The sequence below is a fragment of the Leuciscus leuciscus genome (assembly GCF_965113295.1).
Source record: "Leuciscus leuciscus genome assembly, chromosome: 13".
Lineage (NCBI taxonomy): Eukaryota > Metazoa > Chordata > Actinopteri > Cypriniformes > Leuciscidae > Leuciscus > Leuciscus leuciscus.
The window spans coordinates 4,690,836-4,711,843 of record NC_138737.1 but is presented as its reverse complement, the minus strand read 5'-3'; the positions used below and the strand labels follow the sequence as shown (position 1 = coordinate 4,711,843).

The 21,008-nt window shown below is 37.0% G+C and overlaps 2 protein-coding genes across 5 annotated transcripts; one reads left to right on the top strand and one right to left on the bottom strand.

Annotated features, from left to right (window-relative positions):
- Window positions 1-151: 151 nt before the first annotated feature.
- On the top strand, window positions 152-4,287 carry asb6 (ankyrin repeat and SOCS box containing 6). Its single transcript, XM_082188589.1, has 7 exons — window positions 152-236; window positions 834-970; window positions 1,047-1,219; window positions 1,308-1,414; window positions 1,501-1,609; window positions 1,719-1,805; window positions 3,045-4,287. Exons 1-7 carry the CDS (start codon window positions 204-206, stop codon window positions 3,773-3,775), a joined length of 1,377 nt encoding a protein of 458 aa, XP_082044715.1. The 5' UTR covers window positions 152-203; the 3' UTR covers window positions 3,776-4,287.
- A 2,688-nt stretch (window positions 4,288-6,975) lies between these two features.
- On the bottom strand, window positions 6,976-20,793 carry LOC309512324 (NLR family CARD domain-containing protein 3-like). Of its 4 annotated transcripts, none has more exons than XM_082187856.1 (8): window positions 20,465-20,793; window positions 18,794-18,908; window positions 16,791-18,563; window positions 16,186-16,359; window positions 14,866-15,039; window positions 11,573-11,746; window positions 10,910-11,083; window positions 6,976-9,248 (listed from the first exon to the last, which is right to left on the bottom strand). In XM_082187856.1, exons 2-8 carry the CDS (start codon window positions 18,841-18,843, stop codon window positions 9,242-9,244), a joined length of 2,526 nt encoding a protein of 841 aa, XP_082043982.1. In that variant the 5' UTR covers window positions 18,844-18,908; window positions 20,465-20,793; the 3' UTR covers window positions 6,976-9,241. The 4 variants fall into 4 exon arrangements, with proteins under 4 accessions (XP_082043982.1, XP_082043983.1, XP_082043985.1 ...); XM_082187857.1 differs by having other exon boundaries at window positions 18,794-18,879; XM_082187859.1 differs by lacking the exons at window positions 11,573-11,746; window positions 20,465-20,793 and having other exon boundaries at window positions 18,794-19,436.
- Between the last annotated feature and the right edge of the window lie 215 nt (window positions 20,794-21,008).

The window sequence follows — 21,008 nt, the reverse complement described above, 5'->3', positions numbered from 1 at the left end:
TAAATATTTTTATTTTAGTAGAATATTTGGTGTCTTCAGACTTTGGTGACTTCGGATAAAAAGATTTCTAAACCTCGTTGCCATTTTTAAATGTTAAGGCTTTTATTTTGAAATTAACATGTTTTAAATATGCATAAGCACACTTTTTTCATGTGCTTTTATTTTGAAAGGGAGCAATTCTCTCACGGCAGCTACACTGTAACATGTGGGAGGAACTACTTCCGGTTCTACAGTGGGTAAGCTCAAAGAGAAAACAAACAAATATATGAATGAAACGCAAATGGTATAAATATATATTGTTAAAAAAAATATTTTAGGAGCCTTGAACATTGATTACTTACTGTATAGTAAGAGGTAGACCGCTAGCAGGCAAGTAAAGAACCCACTACATAAAACACCTAACAAAAATGAATAAATCTGGTTTATAGGTTTATTTTCTATTAATTCAGACTCTGTAATTATAAAGACATCTTATAAAGAGTTAAACTAGTTTATATTTTCATGCATGTGAATCATCGAGCTGGCCGTTTTTTAGAGGTGTGGTCCATCTGATAAAACGAGTTTTCTCTTTCATTAATATGCATTATTTAAAAAATCGAAAAGGATTTAATGGTTGTTTCTTATGTAATCATAGTCTTAATATATATTTATATTTTGATATACCCTATACACTATTTCATAAAAATTGTTTATTTGTCGTGAACAAATACTGATATGTGACTCAGTTTCCAAGCAAGATCTTTAGTGCATTACATAATATTGTGTGCATTATGTTTTACTGACTTGATTTATATATTTGTTGGAATATTGCATGAGTTTGTACTGTTTTAAAGCGTGAAGAGACCGTGGGACAGAGGGAACCGAATATGCCTTTCCTCCACGGGTTCAGGAGGATCGTGTACGAGTACCAGCCGCTGGTGGATGCTGTGATGAGTGTCCTGGGAACAGAAGGAGGAGAAACCCAGCGCAGGTCAGCATCTCAACTGCACTTTAAAGACACTGCAGTGAGCAGACGATGACAGAATTGTATGCACTGCATTTCACAGACAAGAGGATGAAGAAAGCATCTCAAGGGCTCTTGTGGAGCTTCTGGATAGAGAGTCCCAGTCTCCCGTCTTCATGCAGGGAATCAGCTACTGCCTGTTTCGAGTGGCTGATCTCGGGTTGGTCGGCGCAGCAAAGGTGCTCTTGCGTTACGGAGCGGATCTCAACTTTGAAGGTGCGGAGATGCTAAAGACGAATACATCATGATTTTGTGATTCTGATAAACCTCATTATCATCTTGAAACTTTTTGTTATTGTTCCAGACCCTGTATCGTACTACAACCCCTTACATATTGCAGTGTTGAGGAACAAGCCAGACATGGTGCAGATGTTGATATCTCACGGAGCTGAAATCAACAAGAGGGACAGGGTGAGAACACGTGTCTTATAAAGGAGCATTTACTGTCATAGTCATGCAATAATACTTTTTGTGGCACTTGTTCATCTCTGCAATAGATTCATGAAAGCAGCCCTCTTGACCTGGCCAGCGAGGAGGCGGATAAGCTGCCGTGTCTGCGTGTGCTTCTGGACTTGGGTGCTGATGTGAATGCGAAAGACAAGAATGGTATTATATTTAACTCATCTGACAATGTAGAATGTTTGTGGTTTCTTGATATGTTTCATTTGATTCTAACTCTCTGTTTATTTTGTTGCACATGCTTGCGCTTTTGCAGGGAAAACTGCACTGCTTCATGCTCTGGCCAGCAGTGATGGACTCACAGTCAATAATGTGGACAATATAGAGCTGCTTCTACAAAGAGGTGCTTCACTGGACATTAAAACAGCAGTTCTGATATTAGGCAACAGGTTTATTCAGAAATGTCATTTTAAAATCTCAAATCTTGTCTTAAACTGAAAGATTTGATATAGTTGTTATTGTAATGTTGAAAGTGTAATATTGGGAAATATTATTACAATTTAAAATAACTGTTTATTATTTGAATATATTTTAAAATGTAATTTATTCCTGTGATGCAAAGCTGAATTTTCAGCATCATTACTCCAGTCTGATTTGATGCTCAAGAAACATTTCTGATTATCAGTGTTGAAAAAAGTTTTTTTTTTCGTTTTTTTTTTTATAAAAAATTGTATACTCTATACTTAATTTTTTGTTATACTTAATTATTTTATATTTATATAATATTTATAATATAGGTCATTAACACCTCAAAATAAATTATATATATATACACACTATATACAAGTTTTAGATCGGTAAGATTTTTAATGTTTCTAAAAGAAGTATCTTCTGCTCACCAAGGCTGCATTTATTTGATTAAAAATACAAACAAAAACAGTTATATTGTGAAATGTTATTACAATTTAAAACAGATATGTGAATATATAGTTAAGTGTAATTTATTCCTGTGATCAAAGCTGAATTTTCATTAGAATGATTTCTGAAGGATCATGTGACACTGAAGACTGGAGTAATGATGTTGAAAATTCAGCTTTCATCTGAGGAATAAATTACATTTTTAAATATATTCAAATAGAAAACAGTCATTTTAAATTGTCATAATATTTCACAATAATACTGTTTTTTTTTTTTTATAGTTTTTTATCAAATAAATGCAGCCTTGGTAAGCAGAAGAGACTTCTTTTAAAAACATTAAAAATCTTACCGAATAAGTGGTTTGATTTTTTTACTTTTAGATGGCTGTAAAAAAAATGTAAAGCAAAAAAAAGTATATTTAAAGCAAAAAAAAAAAAAAACATATACATACAGGCAAATCAATTATACTATATATATATATATATATATATATATATATTTTTTTTTTTAGGTAAAATGTATTTATTTTTTAATAAAAATAAATAAATATATATAGTATAATTGATTTGCCTGTATGTATATTTTTTTTATGTTTTTTTTTTTTTGCTTTAAATAGACTTTTTTTTGCTTGACATTTTTTTTTACAGCCATCTAAAAGTAAAAAAATCAAACCACTTATTCTTATTTCTTACTGTGTTTTTAAACATATATCTGTCCTGTGCAGGTGCAGATGTGAACGCCACCACACATGACGGCGAGACCCCCATGTCCTCTCTGATCTTCCTGGTGAAGGAGGCTCTGGACAGCAGCGTGGAGGATGCGAAGGAGATCGGGTGTTTTTGTACCTGCGTGGCACATCTTCTGATCAGCCACGGTGCCGATCCCAGCTGCTGCTTGAACGCTGCCGACGGGGAAGAGTGGGAACATTCTCTAACCTACACGATTCTGGAGAACTTCGACTTGCTATTTCCCCTGACCGCTCTTCTACTCCAGCACGGCGCTTCCTTCGTCTGCTCTCACCACAGCGCCTCCTTCTGGACGGGTCAACAACTGATATTCACGCGTCTCGCTGAAGCTCTCCGTGAGCCTTTAGATGCCGCCGAGCTGGCTGATGTTTTAGCCAAAGCTGAAGTGCTGTTGGATCTGGCCAGGATCTGCTCTCCTGTCATTCCTCCTCTCTTCCCGCGCTCACAACTGCCCGTTCTGGACCAGGTTTCTACCCATCAGCCCCTGCTGGAGCTCTACAGCAAACTGGAGGACCAAGAGAGCCGGCCGCTGCCACTGAGATGCCTTTGCCGGAGACTGATCCGCCGCTGTCTGCATCCGTGGCCCTTTGAGGAGAAGGTGAAAGCCCTGCCACTGCCAGACAGACTGAAGGACCTGCTGCTCCCAGAGAACTGCTGGACCAACAGACCCGGCTGGGACAGATTCAAACCTCGACGTTCTCCACGCTGAGAGGCGGATCCACACGGACTGTGTGTGTGGTTGTAAATATGGAGCCCTTAATGACCTCTGCATTCAGGAAAATTCAGATAAAAGTGATGCAGTGCTTGTATCATTTGAATCAGCATGCAGAAAGATCATTTGTCTGTTGATCTGAGAGCGGGAAACTTACAAAAATATGTATATAAATGTTATAAGTGTCATTCAGATGGTGTGCCAAAAAGCCAGTAACCTCACTATATTACAGATTTCCTGGTTTTCCTGGTAATTTTTTTGGTATTGTAGTTTATTTTTCAGTATAAAAGTGATAATTGTTTACAGTTGAATCTTTAATATTATGCAGCATTACTGCGTTATGTGCTTTGTACTTATGTGTGTCTATTTTTAAGCTGATTTGTAAGTGATTCAGAGTTGCTGATTGGAATCAGTCACCATGTTTTGCATTATCGTTAATTTGATGTACTTAATGTGCCTTAACAAGATCAACTTTGTAGCTGGAGTACTGAAAAAATGTTTGACTTTCATTGTACTTTGTGTGTGTCTTTGTGTATGAATATGTGATGTGTGTGTGTGTGTGTGTGTGTGTATGTGTATCACGTCATATCAAAGACCTCAGTTCAAATTTGAACAGTTTAGTGTGTTCTCTGAGAGCAATGGCATTCATGTAAGGGAAGCGTCAATTTAGCTCAAATGGAATCATTAATACATTTATAGGAAACTTTGAAGTAATCCCTTATTTTACAGCTGAACAAATGAGTCAACCAGAGTTCACTTGATGGGCCGTAAGTTAATTATCTATCTAACACAAACGCATGCCCAGCATCCTAATGTCCAAACTATCCATCCTAAATGGAATGACCATAGACAGTAAAAGAAAATGACTAGTATGAATGAGCAAAGTTACTTCAGAGCAAGATCGCCCCGAGTGTAAAGCCAAACGTGATTGGTTGTAGCGAGAACGTGCTACGATTGGTCAGCTCAATGTGGCCGTTATCTGATTGGCTTAGGTAAACGGTGGGTGGAGTCCACTTATTTGTGGATTTATTTGTTCATCGACGCTAGAAGTGTTTCAAAATCCACAGATGTGTGAGGGGTTTTACAAATGTGTGCAGCGATTTACAAATGCACAGAAAGCGGTTCACAAATAAATGTCAGGCAGAGTTGTGTTTGTAAAATAATAAAACATTTGTAAATATTTTTTATTTGCAAATCTCATTTTATTTATTTGTGAATTCAATTTTTGTGAAACTCTTTACATTTATTTGTGGATCTTAATCTATTTATTTGTGAATTTGATAAATTTTTGTGAATCTCTTTAAATTTATTTATGAATCTTAATCTATTTATTTGGAATAATGCAACAATTCTAACCCCATAGAAGTCTGCTGCGGAGCCTATGTGCGGAGCGCGCTTCAGTGCGGGCTTGGCAAAAGTGCGCATGCATCGCGTGCAAAAGAGACACATCGACTGACACAAAATGGGTTGGACTTAATGGACACACGCATGTGGCGAGATGGTCCTCACTGCAGAACACGAAATCCAGGGGGAGGAGTTGGATCCAGATCCAACTCCTCCCATCTTACATATACCAAAACCTACCCATCTCCACCCCCTGATCCCTAAACCCACCTCTAAACCTACCAATCTCCACCCCTTAGATCTGGATCCGACTCTGCCCCCTGGATCTCGTGTACTGCAGTGAGGTGCTACTGCATGCGGCAGCTGTTGTACAAGACCATAAGTGCATAATGAAGAGTGCCATTTAGGAAAGGGCCAAATTCTTTCGGACGGTTAGTTTCAATGAACCAGTAAAAAAAAATAAAAAAAATAAAACAATTATATATACATATATATATATATATATATTTTTTTTTTTCAGCGGTTCTTTTACGTCATCGCGTAAGGATGTCACTAGAACGTAGCCTGTTTCTAACAACTCAGTGTCAAGTCACCTTTATTTATATAGCACTTTTTACAATATAGATTGTTTCAAAGCAGCTTTACAGTGATGACAGGAAAAAAAGAAAATAGTATAAAATAAGTCAGTTCAGTGTTGATTCAGTTCCGTTATAAAGATCATAAATTAGTTCATTTAATCTATAAAGTCGTTCTTCAGAAAACAGTGTCATCGTGCACCTCAGTTCAGTTCTCATCCTATCAGTGCCGTCAGATCAATAATATTGTTGAATATTCAGTGGTATGACTATGTCATGTCATGCTGAATCAGTTTGAAACGGTGGACTAGAGCAGAGAATTGTGTAGAGAACTGGTTCCTGATGGTTGCCACTTTATCAGTGAAATAGGTTGCAAGATCATCACCAGTCAGAGACGGAGTGGGAGAAGGTGGATGTTGCTAGAGTAGAGAGGAAAATGTTGTGAATAGTTGCAGGTTTCTGAGGTTTTGCTATTTTGTTCTGGTAGTAAGAGGCATTGGCAGCAGAAACTGATATATATATATATATATATATGTATCAGTTTCTGCTGCCAATGCCTCTATATATATAGAGGACAGATATAGTCAAGAAAAGGATTTTAAAGTGGAGCAGAGACAGTCAGTATAACTGATATCAAGAGAAGAGAAGTGGTTATTGGAGGAAAGGGATGCATGAATTATTACAGTTTCTACCCATAATCGCACTGTACTGTTAAATATATTATTTATTTATTTAAATCAGTTTTTTTAATTGATCAAATTTCATTGTAACTTAATATATATATATATATATATATATATATATATATATATATATATATATATATACACATACTGTATATATATATATATATATTGTCATTTAAATTTATAATGTGTTGTAATCACAAACAAAAAAGAATCATGATCCACATGATACTCTTTGAAGTACCTTGGAATTCATTGTACAAAACTTTTGTACATAAATATGTTAATCATACAGTATTGTGGTATTTATCATTGTCTTATGTACTGTATCTCAGGACTACAGGCTGAATTTCGTTTTTTGGGGCGACTGCACTGACTGTGCTTGGCATGGTGGAGTGGCCATGATACTGGAGAGTGAAGGAGATGAGGTGTGGGGGTTCGTGTGAAGGACAGACAACCAAAACCTGCCCAGTTTAGACCGGTGAGATCACCTGGGATTGTGATGTCTGCCAAAACCATTCTTTCATCTTGTATTTATGATCAGTATTGTATTGGATATTGCACAATTTTCAAATAAGAAAAACAAACAATCTTCAAAAAACAAACCTTTTCCATTTATTTATTTTGTAATTAGCTGTGTATCATGCTGGTTTACTGTACATTATCCCTTACATACATTTAGTAGAAAATATAACTTTTTAGTACTTTTATGATCAAATTAATTTATGATTCAGGTTAAAAAAGCCATGATACAGTATCTGCTTCCATCTTCGGCTTGATTAACACATAGGCAGATACAGATATGATAACCAATATATTGTGGATTCCTATTACACATTTTACAAAGCATCTGTTTGCTGAATATAGCCCTATTCGGACAGTAATTGTTTCTCATTTGATCATAAGGTATTTTCAACATTTACTGGAGCTAGTCAGTGATTTTATTGCTGTCCAAATCCAGAATGCCAGTGTTTTTCACCCACCACCTGCGTAAAAAGCCCTGGCCGAATTACCTATAGGTCTACTGATTTTGACAAACACCAAGATCGTGCAGTAATTTAATTGAAGAAAGAAGAAAAGCAATTAAACATTTTAAATGGGCCATTATTATGGCAGCAATTATATACGTAAAAATAGACTAGAAAAAGACTAGGCTTCTCTGCCGGACGTACAAGATGAAAAATTTCAGACCCTGTCTACCTTCACCACAGTATAAAAAGGTACATTTTACTGCCCATCATAAGCCTGACTGACCAAAACAAAGCATAACGTTTAATTACAGAGCACAAAGTCAACAACCCACCCCTCTGATCAAATATTAACAAGTGTTTTAAAGTGTAACTTAACTGGAGATTCAGATGTTCTTAACATATCTTTTAATCTGTATCTTGTAATCTGTGACAGTCTAGTTGCATAACTATCATGGAAAGTGTCTATGATGAGTTTCTTATTCATATGAATGTTTATCTCATCTCATTAAAAACATACTGAAGCTTCTGGCACTAGAGACAGAAAACTAAAGCAGCACTTCCATATTGGATCAGATTACAGACATTGAGAAATGACAGGCAGGAAATTATGTGTATTTTTATCTTATCAGGGTTAATTAAAAATAAATACACAGGTTTTAACCATCGTGTTTCAGCGGTTGTGTCAACTCAGTGTCATGTCACCTTTATTTATATAGCACTTTATACAATATTTATTGTTTTAAAGCAGCTTTACTGTGATAAAAAAATAAAATAAAATAAAAGTCTAAAATAAGTCAGTTCAGTGTTGATTCCGTTTATAAAGATCATAATTATTAAATCAATCATCGTCGAGCTCAGTTCAGTTCTTTTAGCCATTTTTTCATTTTTGGTTCATGCATTTTTCCAAAAGTTTCAATATTTAAACTAAAATATGATAATATGATATTTATCTAAAATATTATAGTATTATAAAAACATGTTGTTGTTTTTGTCAGTACTATTTCATAAATGCTAACTTTATTAGGTCCATAGTCCAGTCCATAATATTAATAATATAATATATAGTAAATTATATACTTACTCGTTTATACTGCGGTAGACTAAACTGAGAAGTGGCACAGCATTTGCATATTGTTGTCCTATTGTTATTTTAATTGCTTCTATTGATCTCCTCATTTGTAAGTTGCTTTGGATAAAAGCATCTGCTAAATGATTAAATGTAAATGTAACCCAGACAGCAACATAGTTTCGGCCCAGATCTGGCCCACGTGTACCAGATGTAGGCCGGATCTGGGCCAACACTATGTTGCTGTCTGGGAAGCTACGTAGCTGCTTGAATATGAGTGCAGGAGCTCTAGGGAACCATAGAATGTAAGTGGTTTGCAGTTGATTGTTGTCGTGACAATCTCGAACAGCGCTGAACGCACTTTGGATGGCACAATTTGAAATATATTATTATTCTAAACTTTTTATTAACTTCGATAGGCTGTACAACAAAGGAATTGAAATTGGCTGCTTTTTCTGCAGTCTCTGCACATCGCTAGTGAAGTGTCAAATTTTTTATCGATTTGTTGGTAAAGGGTGAGAGACCTGAAGAGCCACATGATTTTTGTCAAAGAGCCAGGTGTGGCTCGCAAGCCATAGGTTCCCGAGCACTGCTATAAGCTATCATAAAGTAAAATGGGGAACCAGTATAAATGTCACAAGAAGCAAAAGGATTCTTTGCTTGACTTTGGATCAAGGATTGGATGATTATGGAAAGTTACACAAACACATCCGTGTGTGATGATTGCTATGGGTTTGTGCCTGTTGATTCTGTTGAATGTAATGTGTCTGTAGTGACTCTTTATTCACCATCAGCTGGTCCAGAGAAGGTCAGACTAACAGCTAAAACCTGGAAGTAAAACACAGTAAATTGTTTGCGACATTACTATTATTATTGTACACTCAAAAATAAATTCAACACATATGAATAACGTGAATATGAAATTAACCCTGCGATACATGGCGTCAACGGTAGATGGATCTGTAAAAGCCCTTTTAAATATTCAACATTTGACCTTTGACTCTTATCCATAAAAATACTTTTTGTGTCACATATTTACCTTTATCTTCTATTAAAAATGACAAATGCAGAATACTCTTGAAATACATAATTTTGATAGAATAAAAGATTGGGAATGATTATATACTTGTTTTGAAATTAAAATTAAACATTAAAGGTCCCATGACATGCTACTTTTTGTAGGCTTTAATATAGTCCTTAGTGGTCCTTAGTACTGTATCTGAAATCTCTTTCCAAAAATTCAGCCTCGGTGCAGAATTATAGCCACTACAAGCCAGTCCCAGAATGAGCTTCCTTCAGACGGGCCGTTTCGGTGTCTGTAGCTTTAAATACTAATGAGGAGGAGAAAGGCGGCGCAAGGTGGAGGGTGGGTGTGGCCTTGAACATCTTGCGCAACGGTACCATGCATGTTTGTTTATGTTGGATATTGCAATGGCACGAAGACACACAGTCGTTCAAGCATTTCAGTTTGACCCAGAATCTGATCCAGATGGAGAAGCAACGGATGAAGAAGTTGCAACTCAGCGGCTCCAGCAGGACGTTTCCTAATGGTTAGTTTAAAATATTATGTCTGGATACGGTACTTTATTCGGATGGTTTACAGTTATCATCATGTAGCTAACGCTAACCTACTGTTGCCTTTTCATGAGAGATCTGTCACGTCTGTAATTTATCTTATTACAATTACATCAAGCTCTGCGATCTTGAAATGCGGATATCGCGCGCGCCATATAACCAACAGGAAAACGGTTATCCAAATAACAAAGAAATGTACAACACTCGCAATACAGTATGTGTAACTTGATGCTGTCTACCTTTACATTAGCGCAAGTAACTGCATAGCTGCATAGCTAATGTGACAGCCACATTCTACGTGTAAGAAGCTAGGTAACCATAAACAGTAAAGCAACACACTTATATATAATTTGTTGACTTAACGTTACTTGTCCGACGTTCAGCAAGCCCAGCTCTGTATTGACCATTCGATGTTCATTTGTACATCCAATTATTAAGCAATTATTATGCTTCGCTCGCTCAAAAGCCATGATATCTCTCGTGGACAAACTAAAATCGCGCGCGCGTTCTACTTCCTAGCTCATTTTCTCATGGGCGAGAAATATTCTCTGGGCGGGCAAAGCAGAGAAAGGGGAGGTAACATTTCTCCTTATGACGTCATAAGGAGGAGATTCAAGATCAGCCCGGTTGAGCTCAAAGGCAGAGAAAAATAGCAAAAGCTCGATTTACACCGATTAAATTTTTTTGAAACTTGGGGACCATATACAGGCTAGGGGAACTCATTTTAATGTTAAAAAACCCCAGAAAGTGGAAATTTCATGTCATGGGACCTTTAAGATACATTGTTTCCTTTGCATATTAATAATTAATGCACTAGTGGGTTGCAACTCAAACATGGTCTTCATTATTAAACTGCTTAATAACAATCAATAGCAACAAATTCAAATATAAACATTATAATCATTACAACTTACAGAAGCATCTTCAGTTCATAATGTCTATCATCCTTTATATCAGAGAGTAGATTTACTCCTGTGTCTCGTAGTTTGTTTCCAGACAGATCCAGTTCTCTCAGGTGTGAGGGGTTTGATCTCAGAGCTGAAGCCAGAGCAGCACAACCTTCATCTGTGACACCACAATCACTCAACCTGTAGAGAACAATGACACTTTTCAGTCTCTCATTTCAGGATATACAGCTCAGATAAACAGATACTTTACAATCAGAAAGAGAGACTTAATCCACGACACGATTAACAGGTCCAGTCTAAGGTGCAGAACCGATTCTACGTGGTGCTTGAGAAGCTTTAGTTTAATATCATAATGTGAGAACTTTATCTGTATGATATGATAATAATAATAATAATTTGTTACATTTATATAGCACTTTTCTGGGTACTCAAAGCGCTTTACACACATGGAAGGGGGAATCTCCTTAAACACCACCAATGAAAGTGAATGTCACATCTTCACATCACACAATCAACTTTTTATTATTGAGTACAAAAATTGTCACTTTAGGGAAAAACCTATTGAATAATAGAACAACATCCTCTTCAATAGTTTCTGTTTTAATTTTGTTCAATATTCAAAATATGAGGAAAATGGAGATGGATGTTGACACATTTATACAATCTTACCACAGTATTTCCAGTTTACAGTGAGGATCCTTCAGTAGAGCAGAGATTAGCTTCATTCCGGAATCTCCTAGTTTATTTCCAGACAGGTCCAGTTCTCTCAGGTGTGAGGGGTTTGATCTCAGAGCTGAAGTCAGAGCAGCACAACCTTCATCTGTGACACAACAATTCTTCAACCTGTAGAGAACAATGACACTCTTCGGTCTCTCAGTTCAGGATATACAGCTCAGATAAGCAGGAATTTCACAATCAGAAAGAGAGACTTAAAGGGTTAGTTCACCCAAAAAATGAAAATTATCCCATAATTGACTCACCCTTAAGCCATCCTATGTGTATATGACTTTCTTACATTAAAAAATATTTACAAAAATATCCTGGCCCTTTCAAGCTTTATAATTGGTGTGAATGGTAAAAAAAAAATCAATCCATCCCAAAAAAGCGCATCAATCCATCATAAAATGAATCCATACGGCTCCAGGGTGTTAATAAAGGCCTTCTGAAGTGATGCGTTTTTGTAAGAAAAATATCCAAGTTTTATAACTTTATAATCTATAATCACTGACTTCCATATGTGAGTCTAGGCGGAAGAGTGACCTCTCCCGACACATGATGTAGGAGTAGCGTAAGCTTAGGTGAGAGCAGACGCCTCTCGCAGTTCAAACAAATAGGGCGTGGCAACAAACTCAAGCTCTGACATTTCTCTTTAAAAATGGCCATTTTAGACTTCCAATTCATGACCCGTGTTTTGTTTTGCTCTATCCTCTGCACTTCCGTGTTCATCAGTATGTCATGTGTCGGGTCAGAGGTCACTCTTCTGTATAGACTCGCATAAGGCCGTTAACGGAAGTCAGTGATTATAATTTATAAAGTTATAAATATGTATATTTTTTCTTACAAAAACACATTGCTTCACTTCAGAAGGCCTTTACCCCCTGGAGTCATGGATTACTTTTATGATGGATGGATGCGCTTTTTGGGCTTCAAAATCTAAGGTACCATTCACACCAATTATAAAGCTGGAAAGAGCCAGGATATTTTTTTATATAACCCTGATTGTGTTTGGCTGAAAGAAGAAAGTAATACACCCCTAGGATGGTTTGAGGGTGAGTAAATTATGAGATAATTTTCATCTTTGGATGAACTAACCCTTTAATCCACATCACGATTAACAGGTCCAGTCTAAGGTGTAAACCCGCTTCTACATTGTGCTTGAGTGGCTTCATTTCAATATCATAATTTTTTTTAAAGAATCTTTCCTGCTCCACCTTGGTTTCCAGGCCCACTTCTTCTTTGTATCATTAAATGTTATTCTGCATTTGGATCTGGCTCTCCTTGTTTCTGAGCTCACCCCACATTACAAACACATATGAATCAGAAAACATTATACATGTTATTATTTGTTTATTTTTTATTATATTGACTGTTGTCCCAGATGACAGATTTCCTACATAGCTGCGCTAGTTTTATCTCATATTACTTAGCATTGAATAAGATTATTTACAATCACATCAATGTTTCATGTCCATAAATTATTTTATATGGCATGTAGCTATGCATTTATCAGAATAAAGTACCGCCGTTGTCCACTTTGGATCGTGGTCCAGGGTCAACATCTGCCTTATAAAAAGTATAGGAAGTTATGTTCATTAAATAAGATCCTTGTCTCACCTGTGTTGTGTGTGTGAGGCATTTTTTTTTGTAACAGGGATTTGGCTCTCCTTTTTACACTTGGTGCCTTTCCCAGAGTGTCTATTTGCACTAAGTGCAAATAGCCCTCCTTGTTCGCAGAGGCTATTTACACTAACCCTGCCCCCAATGATCTGGTTGATCCTGGCAAAACTACTAAATTAACACATTTAATAACTGGAGTAGTGGTGTGGGGAGTAAGAGCAGTGGGTTTAGTTTTTGACTTGACCAACACTTTTTTGAGTCCACCCTTTTACTGATCCCATTCTTCTCAGGAGTGCAGAAACTCATGTCAACACTGTCCTGTGATTTATCAATAAAATAGCTTAAAAACTGAAACGAAACATATATTTCTTTCTATTTTATAGTGTGTTACGTCCGTAAGGACGTTTATAGTATTGTGTGTGTGTGTGTGTGTGTGTGTGTGTGGTGTATTATGTTTTTCCGTCCTGTTTCTCTTACTTTCGCTTTCTTAGGTTGTTGCTGATTGGCTATCTTGCTTGTCAGTCAAGACTAACGAGATGAGTGGCCGCGCCTTGGGAGGCGGGATCTGCATCAGCATGATGAGTGACACCTGGTGAAGCGGATACTTAAAGACCATGCTGCTGCCAGTGTGACTAGAGAACTTTGTATTGAGAGAACCTTTGTAATGAGTACCTGTGTTATGAACCTTTGCGATACGATCTTTGTCTTAGTTTTGCTTTGCGATTGAAAACCTTTTAGAGAACCTTTATCTTAAGAGAGGTTGGAGATTGAGAGAGCTTTATGCTTAAGATATTTTTGTTGGAGAAACTGTTTGTGTGTTTTATTTTCGTTACGTTGTTCACATGTATGTTTATCATTCCTTGTTTTGGCTGTGTCCAAAACCTTCTCATTTGTGAGCATTGCGGTCTACAAAGGAGAAGAGGATAGGTAAGATTGTCACGTTACATACATTGTACACACGTAGTTAAATTTGTCTGTATAAAAACACTAGTTAGGGATTTGTGCCACCCGCTGTATTTATGTTTATTAGTTAGTGTAGTTTAGTTACGACGTCCCGGACGTTGAAGACTTTTCCTTTGATCTTTTCTTTTATCTTAGTATTAGAAGTTAAATGTGTTAGATAACCTTTTTGCTTATATTACTTTCGTTTGTTTGGCACAATCCGTTTCACCCTTTTTTTTCCCTTTGTGGTTGGGTTTTTGTTATGGTATATATTTATTCATTATATATTTATTAAACTCATTCACTTTATTCAGTGGTCTCTCGTGTTTTCTCACCTCACTCAGTGTTATATGTTGATGTGTGTCTGAGATGGTTACGTGTTCCCCTCTTAAAAAGCCCTAGATGGGTACGAGTCATAGGAGGGTCATAACAAGTAACTAAAACCCAAATTTTAGTAGAGAGACGCTACATAGACAGGTAGGATTTATTCACACACGCAGTCACTCTCACTAATGCATTCAAATAAATGTAATCCTACTACTGTGGTACTTTATTTGTATCTGATTTAGAATGAGCAGAAATCTGTTAGAAATATGATGACCCATAGACAAAATAACTGATAAAAATGTGCTGTTATGTCAGAGCAATAGCCTGTGTGTGTGAATCTCAAATAAATGATTTACCTCAGTATCTCCAGTTTACAGTGAGGATCATTCAGTCCAGCAACGAGTAGATTCACTCCTGTGTCTCTGAGATAATTTCGAGTCAGATCCAGTTTTTTCAGATGTGAGGGGTTTGATCTCAGAGCTGAAGCCAGAGCAGCACAACCTTCATCTGTGACACCACAATAACTCAACCTGTAGAGAGCAATGACACTCTACATTTAATTATTTATTTCAGGTTTATTTGACAGGGACAATATACATCAATGATACATAAATGTACAATGTGCCAGAATTAGCCAGAAGGCTATTTTATATCTGCAGTCCCTGGACTGGTGGTAAAATTGTCACCCTAAAAATCAGTGTTGTGCCTGAACGCGTTCATTGAACGATAGTTCATGAACTCGTTCATATTTTGGGTGAAAGTGAACTGAACGTACTGTATTGTACAGTACAGTACCGTACTGAATGGATTGTTCATGAACGACTCAAATCAAAACAAAAAGCAGCAAGGAGGCGTTGTATGATCATTTAAACGAGTTTTATGACAAGGTCGGTGAGGATGGGAAAAATCTGACGCAAAGCTTCAGTGTTAAAACTGATAAAATAATTGTCTGTGGTTCTATATAGGCTGTGGCAATCTTTTTGAAAAATAATATCTCGCAGCAACATGGAAAAAAAGAACTATGAACTAGTTCATTTTTGGAACTGTGAACTTAGTTAAAAATTTTTAGTATGAACTATGAACTGAACTAGTTCATTTTAAAATTTGTGAACTGAATTTTGAACTAGTTCATGTAGAAAGTGAACTTTCCCAACACTGCTAAAAATATCAAATAAATAAACTATACATGATACATACATAATACATACTCCAAAATATATATAAGGATTACGCTATACATAATACATATATTTCTATCCCAATACAATAAAAGTGAACATCCGCTTAAAAATTACCAGCTCACTCATACACACACACTTCAGTCTCTGTTTATTATGTACAGCTTAGATTAGCATGAACTGCACAATCAGAAAGAGACTTAATCTATGACACAAATAACAGGTCCAGCCTAAGGGGCAACCGTGTTACTACATGGGTGCCTGAGGGGGTTAATTTCGATGTTCAATTTTTTTATGCGAGTACCCCAAAATCCTCAACACATCTGTATGAAATGAAAGCAGTTGTCACATCTTCACATCACACAATCAACTTTATACTTATAAATATTGCAAAATTGTTAGAGACTTGGAACACTTTTGTTTAGTTTTTGTTACCATTTTGTTCAGTATTAACCATTAGAGGAAAATGGGGGATGATACAGATTTATACAAACTTACCACAGTGATTCCAGTTTACAGTGCTGACCACTCATTCCAGCAGAGAGTAGTTTCACTCCTGAGTCACGTAGTTTATTCAATGACAGATTCAGTTCTCTCAGGTGTGAGGGGTTTGATCTCAGAGCTGAAGCCAGAGCAGCACAACCTTCATCTGTGACACCACAATCAATCAGACTGTAGAGATTAAAGAACATGAATGATGATCTGACACCAGCTGCAGTTAAAGAAAATGTGAAAACTACTAAATCAAATTTACTCAGAGTAAAACACATTAACATCATTAGAAGACAAACAGTCCATCAGTCCATCCTAATGCATACAGCATCAATATATAGAAAAAGACACTGCTAAAAAATTGCTGCCGGTTTTGATCCCCATCACATTCAATCATGTCTTACACACTGACCTCTACAATCATCCAGCTCCCACACAGACACACATAAAAAAACCTCCTCAGCTGCTTTAGTAAGAATGTCTCAAAACATCTCAATAACGGGATTTTCTGAACATTTTCATTTTTTGTTGCTTTGGTTAGAAAGCACATGTTAAAATCATAAATGTGCTCATGTTTTAACAGTGTAGTGTTTGTTGTCAGTGTGACTTACTGAACTGATCTGGATTCTTTAACCACAGGCAGCAGATTCTGAATAACTTTATCTGCTTTATTTTGTGCTCCAATAAATTGTTTTAAATCAAAAACATCCATATTCTGCTCTGATGTAAGCAACACATAAACCAGAGCTGACCACTGTGAAGAGGAGAGTTTGGTTTGTTTTATTTTTCTTGATCTCAGATAATGTTGGACCTCCTGCATCAGTGAATCATCACCCAGTTCATTTAGACAGTGGAACAGATTGATGGATCTCTCTGGGGAGTGTTTCTCCCTGGTCTTCTGTATGATGTACTGAACTGTTTCCTCTTTGTTGTAGGAGCAGCTTCCTGTCTGTGTCAGTAGTTCTCGTAAGAGAGTCTGATTGGACTCAAATGAGAGACCCAGAAGGAAATGCAGGAAAAGGTCTAGATGTCCATTCTCACTCTGCAAAGCCTCATCCACAGCTCTCTGATGCAGCTCAGATAATGACACATGTTTCTTTGCGTTTACATTTTTTTGTTTGGTTTGGTCAAACACATTGATGTCATTTATAAAGGAGATGTGCACATAAAGAGCTGCTAGATGTTCCTGAATGCTCAGATGTACAAAGCAGAAGACTTTACCCTGATACAAGCCCAACTCCTCTCTGAAGATCTGAGTGCACAATCCTGAGTACAATGATGCTTCTGTCACCTCAATGCCACACTCTCTCAGGTCTTCCTCATAGAAGATCAGGTTGCCTTTCACAAGCTGCTGAAAAGCAAGTTTCCCCAGTTTGACAATCATGTCTTTATTTTTCACTTTCTTCTCATAGTCCTTTTTATCTTTGATGTTGGTCTGAATGATCAGGAAGTGTGTGTACATTTGAGTGAGAGTCTTGGGAACCTCTCCTCTCTCTGCTTCACTCAACATCTTTTCTAGAACAGTGGCTGAGATCCAGCAGAACACTGGGAGGTTGCACATTATGTGGAGGTTCCTTGATGACTTCAGGTGTGCGATGATTGTATTGGCCAGACTCTGATCACTGATTCTCTTCCTGAAGTATTCCTCCTTCTGTGGCTCATTGAAGCCTCGTACCTCTGTCACTCGATGGACACACTCAGAGGGGACGAGATCCGCTGCTGCTGGTCTGGAGGTGATCCAGATGAGAGCAGAGGGAAGCAGATTCCCCGCAATGAGGTTCGTCAGCAGCATGTCCACTGAGGCTGATTCAGATATATTACACAGTTTCACATTGCTCTTAAAGTTAAGAGGCAGACGACACTCATCCAGACCATCAAAGATGAACAACACTTCATATTCTCCACTGAATGGTTTCATTTCCTTGATTTCAGGGAAAAAGACATGAAGAAGATCTGAAAGACTGAGTGATTTGTCCTTCATCAAGTTGAGCTCTCTGAAAGAAAGTGGAAATATGAGCTGGACATCCTGATTCTCTTTCCCTTCAGCCCAGTCCAGGATGAACTTCTGCACAGAGACCGTTTTTCCAATGCCAGCGACTCCCTTTGTCAGCACAGTTCTGATGGGTTTGTCTTGTCCAGGTAAACGTCTAAAGATGTCATTGCATTTGATTGGTGTATCCTCTGTTGCTGCTCTCCTGGATTGTGTCTCAATCTGTCTCACCTCATGCTCATTATTGATCCCTCCACTCTCACTCTCTGTGATATAGAGCTCTGTGTAGATCTCATTCAGGAGTGTTGGGTTTCCCTGATTTGCTGTTCCTTCATACAGACACTTCTTCATTAGATTTGATTTGAATGAGCTTTTCATCAGTTGAGAGCCACAACTGAAAGATTAAAATAGTAGATTACAACATAAATTAAAGAAGTAAAAGTGATCAAATAAACACTTGTTAATACATTAATCTGTCTAGATCCTCACTATATCTCAGCACTAGAATAAGAGAAAACCACTCATATCACCTTAGCAACCATTACAACCACCCAGAACTGCTCTGTTATGTGAAATACAACATATTTTATGTAACATAAAGATCTTAGGAAGACTTTGACGTACCTGCATCCTGTAGACAAATCTCTATTGCTGAATGTTTCTTTGTTCTCCATGATTTATTCAGTCTTAATGGAGCTGCACGAGTAAGTCTGAAGAGTCAGAAACACTGATTCTGACACTGGCATATAAAAAGTATTTAAATGTCATTGGAAGCTAGTTTGCAGCTAGGTTACATAGCAGGACAATTAAAATGTAAAAAAAAGAAAGAAAAAAAAGAAAGAAAAGAAGCAAACCAAAGAAGTTCAGAAGAAAATAATAATAATAAATAAATAAATAAATACGTCCTTGGACGTAACGTTACAAACCATAGAAATCACACCTAAATTAAAAATATACATGACAAATAGTTTGTATCGATTGTATGTTGTTACCAAAATTCATCATACCAAATCAAGAAAGTTATATAAAAAAATAAAAAATAAACATTATGAAAAAACAAACACCATTATGAAAAAACAAACAAACAGTCTCATATTTGTCTTTTTTTGGTTGGTGTTACTGTTACTGATAAAGAGTCTACTTTGTTAAACTGACGGGAACTCTGAGATCATCGCCCTCCAGCGGTGAACAATTGAAATTTCGAAACAGTTATGACGTAACGAAGCCTCGTTTACTGAAATCACGTGACTCTGGCAGTTTGATACGCGCTACCTGTCGGTACACGATCCGTTCCACCTACACGATCCGTTCTACGCATGCGCGTAATTACGTACGTTTAATAACAAACGGGTTATTATGGACGTATTTTGTTATTCTGTGCCGTGATGAAGACAGAAATATTATGTCGGTGCCTGTAACAGTTTTATACACTGCTGTCAGGTTATTTGAGCTGTTTCTGGATGAAGGTAGACTGCTGACAGTGAGTCGTGTTGACAGAGTTCAGGGAAAACTTCCTAATGTCAAGTTTAAAATGAATACACGCTTAAGGTGCGTGACAAAAACACACGCGCACTTCAGTTAGTGCGATTCAAGTGTTTACATGGTTAAAAACGGCGTACGCCACCTGTTTTAATACGATTATAGTTGATGCGATTATGAGCTTATCACATTATTAAGTATTGTGTTTACATGAGGTAAAAAGCATAATCGCAATTTAGCTAAAATCCCATTATACGCATGCGTAGAACGGATCGTGTAGGTGGAACGGATCGTGTACCGACACTCCCAACCACTGATTCTGAACAAAAGATTCGTAAAGGTTTCGAAGCTTCATGAAGCAGCGTTTCGAAAGCGCCCATCACTATTCAGTATTAATTTACATACATAATTATACATATTATATCACAGTTTGAAACAAAGAGGCCGAATTAAAAACATTAAATGATTACAAAACATTGTTATAAAATATGATATATATTATAATATTATAAAACTCCCCCGTTTTGTACAGTAGGCCTACACATAATACATAAGTGTGCAGCTGTGCAGATTGGGGAACAACAACCTTCTACATTGTGTGAGTGTTTAAAATGTTCCCCAATCTGCATTAAAAATTACATAAAAAATGTGTTTTAAGCAAATAGGTCCTATGTGTCTGAGAAAATTAAGATAAGAGCAAGATGTAAATTTTTAGTTAAGTAGGCCTACTTCATGTTTAAGTTAGTAGCTAATGAGAAAGTCACTTTTAAAGGGATAGTTCACTTTGAAATTAATTTTTGGTATGTTTTAGCTTACCTCAAGGGCATCCAAGATGTAGGTGTCTTTTTTTCCGCAGTAGGCCTAGTTTCAATTTTGAGTTCTTGTCTGTCAGTCATATAATGCAGGTCTATGGTCATTATCTCAAAACACAAGCACAGAGTCCAAATTAAAACAATTCCCCGTCGTCAAAATTAAACAATTCCCCATCGTAAGTAGCCTACACATTGATGGCCTAAGACACGAAACGAGCGGTTTGTGTGAGAAAACGAACAGTGTTTATATCGTTTTTATCTCGTATACGCAGCCATGTCGAAGTGATCTGATCTGACGTGTACGCAGACTGGTGCATAGATATACTAGATGTCGCCTTAAAGACATTCGTTCCAATGAACTGCCGTAGACAAGGCGACATTTAGTGTGTAGGCTATCTATGCACCAGTCTGCGCACACGTCAGATCAGATCACTCGGACATGGCTGCGTATACGAGATAAAAACGATATAAAAACTGTTCGTTTTCTCACACAAACCGCTCGTTTCGTGTCTTAGGCCATCAATGTGTAGGCTACTTACGATGGGGAA

Bases quoted from the DNA above. Each gene is read 5' to 3' on its own strand.
- asb6 (XM_082188589.1), top strand. From the start codon at position 204: ATGTGGGAGGAACTACTTCCGGTTCTACAGTGG. The intron at 1,415-1,500 runs GTGAGAACACGT...TCTCTGCAATAG, and splicing joins AAATCAACAAGAGGGACAGG to ATTCATGAAAGCAGCCCTCT. The intron at 1,806-3,044 runs GTGCTTCACTGG...TGTCCTGTGCAG, and splicing joins AGAGCTGCTTCTACAAAGAG to GTGCAGATGTGAACGCCACC.
- LOC309512324 (XM_082187856.1), bottom strand. From the start codon at position 18,843: ATGGAGAACAAAGAAACATTCAGCAATAGAGATTTGTCTACAGGATGC. The intron at 16,360-16,790 runs GTAAGTCACACT...TAATCTCTACAG, and splicing joins AAAGAATCCAGATCAGTTCA to TCTGATTGATTGTGGTGTCA. The intron at 11,747-14,865 runs GTAAATCATTTA...TGTTCTCTACAG, and splicing joins TGTAAACTGGAGATACTGAG to GTTGAAGAATTGTTGTGTCA.